The sequence below is a fragment of the Dunckerocampus dactyliophorus genome, chromosome 17 (assembly GCF_027744805.1).
Source record: "Dunckerocampus dactyliophorus isolate RoL2022-P2 chromosome 17, RoL_Ddac_1.1, whole genome shotgun sequence".
Lineage (NCBI taxonomy): Eukaryota > Metazoa > Chordata > Actinopteri > Syngnathiformes > Syngnathidae > Dunckerocampus > Dunckerocampus dactyliophorus.
In genome coordinates this window covers 805,612-816,323 of record NC_072835.1, presented here as the reverse complement: position 1 = coordinate 816,323, position 10,712 = coordinate 805,612, and the positions used below count along the sequence as shown (strand labels likewise).

At 42.1% G+C, this 10,712-nt stretch overlaps 2 protein-coding genes across 2 annotated transcripts; one reads left to right on the top strand and one right to left on the bottom strand.

The window, feature by feature from the left end:
* Positions 1 to 3,417: 3,417 nt before the first annotated feature.
* Positions 3,418 to 8,331, top strand: cops4 (COP9 constitutive photomorphogenic homolog subunit 4 (Arabidopsis)). Its single transcript, XM_054756668.1, has 10 exons — positions 3,418 to 3,574; positions 3,977 to 4,056; positions 4,149 to 4,300; positions 4,860 to 4,963; positions 5,027 to 5,180; positions 5,416 to 5,566; positions 5,623 to 5,793; positions 5,861 to 5,976; positions 6,183 to 6,267; positions 7,978 to 8,331. The coding sequence occupies exons 1-10, from the start codon at positions 3,501 to 3,503 to the stop codon at positions 8,109 to 8,111; spliced, it is 1,221 nt and encodes a 406-aa protein (XP_054612643.1). The 5' UTR covers positions 3,418 to 3,500; the 3' UTR covers positions 8,112 to 8,331.
* A 625-nt stretch (positions 8,332 to 8,956) lies between these two features.
* On the bottom strand, positions 8,957 to 10,652 carry LOC129169835 (placenta-specific gene 8 protein-like). The gene is made up of 3 exons (XM_054756670.1): positions 10,377 to 10,652; positions 10,004 to 10,128; positions 8,957 to 9,279 (listed from the first exon to the last, which is right to left on the bottom strand). The coding sequence occupies exons 1-3, from the start codon at positions 10,459 to 10,461 to the stop codon at positions 9,175 to 9,177; spliced, it is 315 nt and encodes a 104-aa protein (XP_054612645.1). The 5' UTR covers positions 10,462 to 10,652; the 3' UTR covers positions 8,957 to 9,174.
* Positions 10,653 to 10,712: the final 60 nt, after the last annotated feature.

Sequence of the window (10,712 nt, the reverse complement as noted above, 5' to 3'; positions counted from 1 at the left end):
GTCAGCCCCCACAAACTCACAAATAAGCTCCTCACACTTGGCCTGTCACCCTCCCTCTGTAACTGGGTGTTTAACTTTCTAACAGGCAGGCCCCAGTCAGTCAGAGTCCACAATCGCACATCCAGCTCAAGAATTGTGAGCACTGGGACCCCACAGGGGTGTGTGCTGAGTCCACTCCTCTACACGCTCTTCACCTACGATTGCGTGGCCTCCCAGAACAACACCAGCATCATTAAATTTGCGGATGACACTACAGTCATCGGACTGATCACTGGTGGTGTTGAAACATCATACAGAAGAGAGGTGGCGGACCTCATAGCTTGGTGTCGTGATAACAATCTCCTTCTCAATACAGATAAGACTAAAGAGATGATCATTGACCCAAGAACAAGGGAAAAGGAGCCGCATAGACCCCTGTTTATTGATGAGACTGAGGTGGAGAGGGTGAAAACCTTCAAGTTCCTTGGCACACACATCAGCGAGGACCTCACCTGGTCTCACAACACCCACCAAATTCTGAAGAAGTCCCAAAGGAGACTGTACTTCCTGAGAAGACTGAGGAAATTTGGCATGTCCACCACAATCCTGAGTTGCTTCTACAGATGCACTATGGAAAGTGTCCTTACCGCCTCCATCACTGTTTGGTACGGTAACTGTACAACACGTGATAGGAAGGCACTCCAGCGGGTGATCAAGACCTCACAGAACATTGTTGGGGCAGCCCTCCCCTCACTGCAAGACATTTATAAAACTAGAGTCCTACGAAGAACACACAACCTCATCAAGGACAGCACACATCCACAACACTCATTATTCACACTCCTACCGTCAGGCAGACGCTACAGGAGTTTGAAGTCCAGGACCACAAGGCTGGCAAACAGCTTTTACCCACAGGCCATCAGGCTTCTCAACGAAGCACTCACACACGCCGCACGCTACACACGCACACACTCATAGCACTTTATTTATTTATTTATTTGTATTATTTATTTGTATTAATGTCTCTTCTGTTTTTGTTGCTTAATTTATTGGTATATATGTTTATGTGTTTATGTTTCTTATGTTCTTATTCTTTCTTGTGTTTTCTTTCTTTTCTTGGGAGAATGAACAGAATAAGATTTTCATTGCATAGTATAACTGCTGTTTTACCATGCACATGACAATAAAACCCTCTTAAATCTCTTGAATCTCTTGAATGATAATCATACATTAAAGAACATCACCTTTCCACTTTACACCTCTGGCGAAAAGACAAGAAGTCCCCTTATTTTCAAATGCAAATGTTGACAGGTATGCTTTTTAAATACAAAAAGGTGATCAAATTTATGGAGTTTGGCGTTTTTACAATAATAAAATCAGAGTTGACGGAACATTGCTGGGTAATAAATGAGTACAGAAGGTGTAATAATACCTCAATGTTAAAAGAATGAAAAGGAAATAGGAGTAAAATGAACGTAAACATTGCATAATAGACAAATAAATACAAAATGCATCATCACTAATACATGACATTACATAAGGCTAAAATGAAAACATTATGCACATAAAACATTGTATAATGACTAAATACAAAATGTATAATAGATGAAAGTGACAGAAACATTGTAAATAAGTAAATATAAAAGAGTAAAGTGGCTACCCACACATTCCCGACTTACAATGTATGCTGACTTTTTTCTCCTAAAATATTTTTTTTCACAGAAATCTCATTAACCATAAGTCAATAATTTTTTTATAAAGAGGTGATAATTTGTGCCAATGTTAAAGAAAAAGTTTATATTTATGCTTCACTGATACATTTTTAAAAACATTTTGAATTACTTGTTAATTAATTTAAATAATTTTATTTGGTTGGGTCCCGGGAAGCAATACGTTGGAACAGCGGGGATCGACTGTAAATATGTGATAAATGGTAAATACTACTACTAATAATAATTAATTTCAGAATGAATGGTACACAACATAAGCACAACAAAATCCAACATAAAAGCGACAGTTTTCCTCCTTTTTTCCTGGCGTTTATTATTAGTGTTATTCACTGGCCTTGTGATTGGTCGCCTGACTGTATGATGTCACATCCGTCACCGGAACCCCGGAAGTTTGTTGGCCGGGGAAAGCGGTGCTGTTGACACACTGATCTGTATTATATATCTGGATAGCTCATACGTCGAACCCGCCCGTGCAAACTGCTGAAGCCAAAGAGACGCCATCTTATCACTCACATGTCGACTACATTGGCACAGCGTACATAGTGTACAAAGCAGATGAAGAGGCTAACAGAACATCTATATTTGACATTAAAAAGCGGGGAGATTCTCCCATTCCTTCAAGTAACGCAACCTTCGTCCCTTAAAAACCATTTGATACGTTATTCTCTATCTTTTGGCTATATTAAATGTACTTTTTCCCTTCCAATTCTCATTGCCTTTGGGACTAAATTGTACTGTGCACCCTGGCTCAGCACTCCCCTATAGCAATGATAGTTTTACTCCTCTAGAAAGAGATTTTCATTTGAACTGCATATCCCATCCCTTTTTTCCACTAAAATCCATGGTCATGATCCTTTACTTTTTATTCTTACTTTCATACAATTCACTATGCTCTCGTCTGTACAAAATATGAATCATAAAAGAGACAAGTTTTAAAATCTTTGTTTGTGTTATGAAATAGAAATAAGCTCTTTTCTGATAAAGAAATATATTTGAACAAAATTCACAGGAATAATATGTGATAACCATAATGTGTAATAACCATAAACACACACACACAGAAAAAAACCACAACACTGAAACAAAACCATATGCTTCGGGTAAGACAATACGTTGTTTGCAATCTCAAACATACCGGTATGCATGTTCAGTAATATTATTTTCCAGAACATATCATATGAATGAATCCTTTTACGTCAGTCATTCAGCATTGTTGTTTATCCAAATGAAGGGTCATGCCGGGTCAACTGTATGCAAACTGACTTGCTAACTGCACTGTATACAATGCCTGGTAAGCATCATGGAAGCACTGAGATTCTCCTTCCTTCAATAACGCAACCTTCGTCCCTTAAAGAAATACATTTATCATGATATAACAAAAAAGTAGGTACATTTCCTCTTAGCTATTATAGAGCTATATAAACCTATCAATTCTGGACATACATTTAATCAGAGGAATTTTACACGATCGAAAATATCTGAGAGATCAACAGTGCAAAACCCTTAAATGATCAATCATAAATCTACATTTCAATCATACTTACACGTGAAATGTTCGTCCACAGCCTTTGAACTGGCGATTTGTGCAGTTAATAGCTGCACATGCAGGCATCTTACGTCGAAATGTGTGTCCAATCCGAATTAATAAAAGTTCACCACGAATGCAAAAGCTTGTCCGAGAAGTGTTTCTTGCGAGTGGCAATATGGCGGCCATGTGGCTTCACAAGTCATCGCCAATGAGCTATCCAGATATATAATACAGATCAGTGGTTGACACTCGGACGGGCGACCATGGCTACCGACGTGCGGCAGGAGCTTGCACAGCTGATGAACTCCAGCGGCTCCCACAAAGATCTCGCGGCGAAGTGCGTGCCGTCTACTGTAGAAACACTTTAGTGAAACATCAGCAGTACTTTTAGCACACATGGAGCAGATATATAAGCGGATATGACAAAGCTAAGCTAATGTTAGCGCCTTGCTTAGCTAGCTGTGTTTTGTTTGTATTGTCTGCTGTACTGTATTTATTTAAGAATAAAACAAGATTATAGATTGTGGAAGTGTAACGTTATCGATACGGACAAGGAGTTACGCACACGTTAGCATGTTTTGGTTTTAAAAGTAGCTAGCGGATTTGTCTTGTGGTAGAGTATAGTAACACACACGATATCAGCATTCAATGTCTCTGGAATTGTTTATTGGTCCATGTAATGTCAGTTAGTGTCTTAGTTTTGATTTGCTGTTGACTGAATGAGTGGAACATCATCCAGATATCGACAAATCTTGGAAAAGGCGGTCCAGTTCACAGATGCAGATCAGCTGGAGTCCTTGAAGGCCTTTGTTGAAGCAAGTATGCAACGCTTTCATTCTGTCTTCACATGTTGACAGTCCACACGGTCGTCTTTTTCCAGAAGAATATCATTTGCTTGTTTCCAAACCCAGTGGTCAATGAAAACGTGAGCCTGGTCATCTCCAGACAGCTGCTCACCGACTTCTGCACGCATCTGCCCAACCTACCTGACGCCACAGCCAAAGCCGTGTACCACTTCACCTTGGAAAAGATCCAGCCTAGGGTCATTTCCTTTGAGGAACAAGTAAAGCCTTCACGTGCTTCTTGTGAAAGGGATAGTTGGGATTTCTTGACAAGAAGTTGTATGACATCACCATCAGCAGTGTAGCGCATCAACATGACTTAGTTCTGGTCGGATTTTGGTGAGGAGGAACGTCGTTGTGGTTAGTTGCTGGGGTCACTTAAGTAAAGAGTTTGGCTTCTCAAAACAATGCGTTCAAGATCAGTAATACATTTGCATCACAAAACCATTGCTAACAAAAAAGTCAGGCTGCTCGTTAGCTTGTGTGTGTTGCAGTGTGCAGCAGTCTCCATCTGCACATGGAAACACACAACAATGGACAGGCAAGAGCACGTAGTGGTACGAACGGAGAGAAAAATAATGCTGAGCGACTGAGAGGTTGGACTTTTTTGTTAGCAACTGTTTTGTGATGCAAATGTGTGACCCTTTTGAAAGCATACTGTTTTGAGTCACCGTTGAGACACGACACCGCTGATGGGGATGTCATACAACTTCATGTCACACTGTCCTTTTAACGCCTGCGTTAGCTCAATGTGAACGCCATGTTCTTAACCGTGCACAGGTCGCCTCCATCAGGCAGCACTTGGCCACCATTTACGAAAAGGAGGGCGACTGGAGGAACGCTGCCCAGGTTTTAGTTGGCATCCCTCTGGAGACGGGACAGAAGTAAGCAAGCTTTAAGCACCGACATCCTTTCTTGTCACTCAGCTTGTTTTCCCGCCAATTCAGGCAGTACAACGTTGACTACAAGTTGGATACGTACCTGAAAATTGCCCGCCTCTACCTGGAGGATGACGATCCGGTGCAGGCTGAGGCGTACATCAACAGAGCCTCATTGCTTCAGAACGAATCCTCCAATGAGCAGCTGCAGATACACTACAAGGTCAGCATGCTCTCGTGCCAGATGTTTGGCTCCTGTTTGCGCTCAGTTAGCATGCATCCCCTTTCTTGGCGCGTTTGGAAGAGGCGGGCCAGGACAAGTAAGTGTACAAGTGTTGGGACATGCAAATGGGCGGAGGCACGAATGCTGACTGTGAGTGCAGGTCAGCGGGGGCCTGGAGAGGGAAGGGCTCTAAGTACGTCCTCTGTGCGATGTCACGTTCTGTCTTCTGGCTCAGGTGTGCTACGCCAGAGTCCTAGATTTCAGGAGGAAGTTCATTGAGGCGGCGCAGAGATACAACGAGCTGTCCTATAAATCCATCGTCCATGAGAGCGAGCGTCTGGAAGCTCTCAAGCATGCGCTCAACTGCACCATCTTGGCATCGGCAGGTAGGACCGATACGGGTGGCTCTACCACGCCGAGGCTTATTTTGCGGATGTTCCAGGCCAGCAGCGTTCCCGCATGTTGGCCACCCTCTTCAAGGACGAGCGCTGCCAGCAGCTGGCCGCCTACGGGATCCTGGAGAAGATGTACCTGGACCGCATCATCAGGGGGAACCAGCTGCAGGAGTTTGCCGCCATGCTCATGCCGCACCAGAAGGCCACCACAGCGGATGGTGAGTCAGGCTGTAATATTAGGCACAGATGAAGTCATGGCGCTGTAAGTTTGCCTTCCTGTCTCAGGCTCCAGCATCCTGGACAGAGCCGTGATAGAACACAACCTGCTGTCTGCTAGCAAGCTCTACAACAACATCACCTTCGAGGAGCTGGGAGCGCTTTTGGAAATCCCACCAGCAAAAGTGCGCAATGTGGATCAAATTCATACTTTATTGCCATGTCAGCACCTTTTGTTTTAATGCTTTCAGCTCAACGAGAGAGCAGAAGAAAGCAAAATGTTCTGCTTGTGAACTAGATGGAATTACTAACTTGCTAATGATGCATCATTCTGTACACTTCTGTACACAATGCATTTCTGGATCTTTTATTCTTTTATTGATGCTTTCAGGCGGAGAAGATTGCCTCGCAGATGATCACCGAGGGCCGCATGAACGGCTTTATCGACCAGATCGATGGCATCGTGCACTTTGAGAGTGAGTGGAGCCACTTTTGACATTTTACAGTCAAACAATACACAATACACTGATAAAATACTTTATTCATGTTTTGGGGTTTCTGGACTGGATGAAATGGATTTACATGAATTCTTATGGCAGAAAACGCTTTGTTTTTTGTACGATTCGCTTTTTGTGTTAACTAATGAAAACCAAAGTACAGTAATTAATTGGTTAATTGGTTTTACACCAGACTGTCAAGGCAATTTCCACAAAGTAGGATTGTTTATTTATAAATGGAATATTTTGGAAGTTAGAGCATAGAAAACCTGTTTACCACCTTTTAAATACGCTTTTCAACGATATTAGAGACCTTTAAACATGAAATAACACCCTTATAGTCACCTTTACACTCCTATTGCCTAATATAGTAGACCTAATAAGAGAAAATAAGACTTATATGATGTGGAAAACGTGTTTACCACCTTCTAAATATGCTTTTTAACATTATTAGAACCCTCTAAACATGAAATAACACCCCTATAGTCAGCTTTACACTCCTATTGCCCAGTATAGTAGACATATTAAGAGAAAATAAGACATAGAAAACTTGTTTACCACCTTCTAAATAGGCTTTTTAACATGATTAGAGCCCTCTAAACATGAAATAACATCCCTATAGTCACCTTTACACTCCTATTACCCAATATAGTAGCCATAATATGATAAGACATGTAAAACATAAATAAGCCTTGTGCTCGTGTGTGTTGCTGTAAAGTGTTACCTGGGGGACCAGAGTGAGTGGCAGACAGGAAGTGATGTTGGAGGTTCAGAGTTGAGTTTTGTGTTGGCGTGGGTAAAAGTCACAACAGTAGCCTGTTTTGTTATGAGGGATTATTGTGGCTGTTGTGAGATCATTCAAAGCTGCAATAAAAGTCTGGTGCTTGTGTGTCTCAGCCAACATTACAGTAAGATTACTGACACCTAGTGACCGGTGTACAATACTACACATCACCACAACCTCTTTCAATGTGTCTTCTGAATGCCTTCTAATTTGGATTTGACTTCATTTAGACATTTTGCTTCATGTAGGCATCAAATATGCAACATTTGCTAATGTATGCATATTTTGAAGTAATAATATGCAGTATTCAACCATGAAAAAGCATGATTTATTTATTATTATGCTTTATTATTTATTAATCATAAATTATGAGTAATAGATAACATTATTATTATTTATTATTCTTATATGTATTTGATAAAAATTGAGCTAGAGTGAAGGTGTGAAATTGGAAGGCAAGGTGGTGATAGATTACTGGACGCATGTAGTGTGTGTAGTGTGTACGCGTGTAGTGTGTGATGTGTATGTGTGTGGTGTGTATGCGTGTACGCGTGTAGTGTGGTGTGTGGTGAGTATGCGTGTAGTGTGTACGTGTGTAGTATGTGGTGTGTACATGTGTAGTGTGTGGTGTGTACGCGTGTAGTGTGTGGTGTGTATGCATGTACGTGTGTATGTGTACGTGTATGTGTGTACACGTGTTGGGATTATAATAATTCATCTTTTTTTTGTTTATTATTACATATTTCTATTTATTATATATATTTCTGGAGGTATATCTTTGCATAAATTGTACCACTTGTAGAGGAAACAGTAACTAAAACAACATAATCAATGTCATTATACTTGTGGCCAGTAGGGGGCTCCCTCTTACTAAATGTGTGATGTGTGTGTGTGCGTGTGCACAGCGCGTGAGCCGCTTCCCACATGGGACAAGCAGATCCAGTCGCTGTGTTTCCAAGTCAACAACCTCCTGGAGAAGATCCGACAGGCGGCTCCTGAGTGGGCGGCGCAGGCCATGGAGACCCAGATGAGTCAGTAAAACGTCTTCCTGCTCAAAGGCATCGTCTCTCTGGTGCGCCAAAGGTCATAAATCCCTCCAGCGTTCGCATCCAATTGGCTGATATTCCCAGAGTTTGTGCGGACTTTGTTTTGATGGTGCCCACCAGCACATGTGATCTGTTAACATTTGACCTTTTATTTGCTACTCGTGTCATAATGCAGCCAATCTGACTAAACCATTAAAGGTGCACGTAACTTGACTTCTACTAAATAACCTCTTGGTTTTACACACATGGAGATTGTTTTGGGTGGTGTTGTCTTGGATTTAGGGTCCAGTATGATACCCAGAACTTTTTACAGCTACTATTTGTTTAGGATGTGACCAAGTGTCCCTGAGTACTACCACATCACTATTATCAGGAGAACCAGAGTATAGAGGGGGAGGAGCCACCTGGCGTGGCCCGCAAAGGTGCACTGTATTTGGGCACACGCTCCGCGCGGCTGATGGGACGCCATGGAGGTCTCTGGCAAACCTTTTGCACTTTTCAATTGGCGTTTCAGGTGGCTGATAAGGTTTTTTGCCCTTCATTTGGTACAACGTCCTTCCTCTTAATGTGAATGCTTGTTTTCAAGTGAGCTCAGGGGAAGTTACGACAGGCCGTTAACATCACGGGCAGGAGGAAAAAAGGGGCGCTTGATTTGCTCACCCACACAGTACAGATAATCTCACCTCGATGGAGCGTTTTTTAAAATGATGATTTATCAGAGCTATTTTTAATGTTATGGGATTTATTGATATGATGTCATAATTCCTTCATATTGTGCACCCCTAAAAAAATAAGCTGATAAAAAAAAGAGTTAAAGTGAAATATGAAGCCAGTTGAAATGTATTTTATTGAAAGACAGTCAATGATATGACACAGTGGGTGTGTCCTTATCACAGGTGATTATAGTTGAGAAAAATGTGTCATGTGTTTCCATACTTCATATCTCACTAAGGCTGTGGTCCATGACTGTAAATCCAGCATCACCACTGACTAATGTTTAACTGGAAAGGTCAAAAAGCCGCAACAGTGAGGGGGGGCACTTTGATCCCCCTTTTTTCAGAAGATGCCCTGTTCCTTCCGCCGGTCAATATCCCTCTTCAGCTGGCAGGTGGCACAGACCAGGCAGCATGTGGTCGCCATGAAGTCCCCACACAGGGAGCCCTGCAAACACAACAACGCTTTGTTTGACTTCTCAGGACGGGGTGGGGGGAGAACAATGGCGATACAATGGTATCACCCTCACTGAGCAAACACTCATTATGAGGAAGTAGCATTTTATATACTCATATGGACATGTCTAGTCACACTTCCTCTTTCAAACTAACTTTAATGTGGACTCATCCACCTTTACTTAGCTTCTGTTCATCCGTACACATAACCTAGCTAAACCTAACTTACCATGCTTTCCTAAACCTAACTTAGCTCGTGTTCATAAACAAGACAGTCGGAGAGGCCGTAGGCGTGAATTGGCAGCCACGTTTCCATCAGACTACCCCAGGGCAGCTGTGGCTACACACTCTTTCTCATAACTGTAGAAGACCGTTTCAAGTCTTTAACAAACCTAACGTTCGTGTTTTATTCGACATTGAAGATCATTTTGAGTCTTCAACGTTCCTAACTTACGTGTTTTCGCAAATACAGTCTTGAAAGAAACCAACCTCTGCCTTTTTGTAAACATTGAAGAAAATTTAGCGTCTTGGACGATCCTAACGTTCATGTTTCACAAACATTGGAGACAGAAATATGTCTTAAATGAAGCTAACTTACACTTTTTCATAACCATTGAAGGCAACTTACAGTCTTTAACTAACATACATGATTTTGTAGAACTTGAAGACTATTATGAGTGTTTGATGAAGAGAAGAAAAGTTTAGAGAGGGCATACGTTGATGTTGTATCGGGTGCGGTAGACGCTGCGGATGGCCATGCTGTGGCCGCACAGGCAGCACTCGTCCATGTTGTTGGCGATGGTACAGCCCAAACACGGGAAGCACCACAGGCCGTAGCAGCCTGCAGCGGGATGAAGATCACATGAGGACACTTGCACATACTGTACCGCCATAAGACTTACTATCCTTTTTTTCATTGGCTGACGTATTGCCATGTGACTTCTATCTGTAACTAACTCTAATTGTACTTTCAAATATTGTTTTAGTGTTTTTCCACCACACCAAAGATGGAATGATAAGCACAACACTTGATGGCCAAATCACATATTTGCATATTGACGCACTGCTAGAATTTTCTGCAGCACTTACAAGTTCCACAGTCGTCGCAGAAGTCGCAGAGGTTGGTCTGGAAGTCAGAAGGAGGATATCTGCCTGGTTGGTTGGTCACCGCCATGATGATGCCTTCTTCTCTGTGGGAGCAGAAGCATCTTACATTCTTCTGGGTTTAGGTACACCTCCCTTCCTGCACTGGAACATCATAATGCTTGCAATCTAAAAATATATTTATCTTCTACTGCACCCACCACAGTAAACATATTCTTGAACATACAGTATACTTGGATGGTGCAGTGTGGAGGCAGGGAATGTACTACTAACAGTGTGGTGTTGTCAGGCAAATCTTACCGTTTCCTGGCAGAGTTGGAG

Bases quoted from the DNA above. Each gene is read 5' to 3' on its own strand.
- cops4 (XM_054756668.1), top strand. From the start codon at position 3,501: ATGGCTACCGACGTGCGGCAGGAGCTTGCACAGCTGATGAACTCCAGC. The intron at 5,181-5,415 runs GTCAGCATGCTC...CTTCTGGCTCAG, and splicing joins AGCTGCAGATACACTACAAG to GTGTGCTACGCCAGAGTCCT. The intron at 5,977-6,182 runs GTGCGCAATGTG...TGATGCTTTCAG, and splicing joins TGGAAATCCCACCAGCAAAA to GCGGAGAAGATTGCCTCGCA.
- LOC129169835 (XM_054756670.1), bottom strand. From the start codon at position 10,461: ATGGCGGTGACCAACCAACCAGGCAGATATCCTCCTTCTGACTTCCAG. The intron at 10,129-10,376 runs GTAAGTGCTGCA...ATCCCGCTGCAG, and splicing joins CTGCGACGACTGTGGAACTT to GCTGCTACGGCCTGTGGTGC. The intron at 9,280-10,003 runs GTATGCCCTCTC...TTGTGTTTGCAG, and splicing joins GCACCCGATACAACATCAAC to GGCTCCCTGTGTGGGGACTT.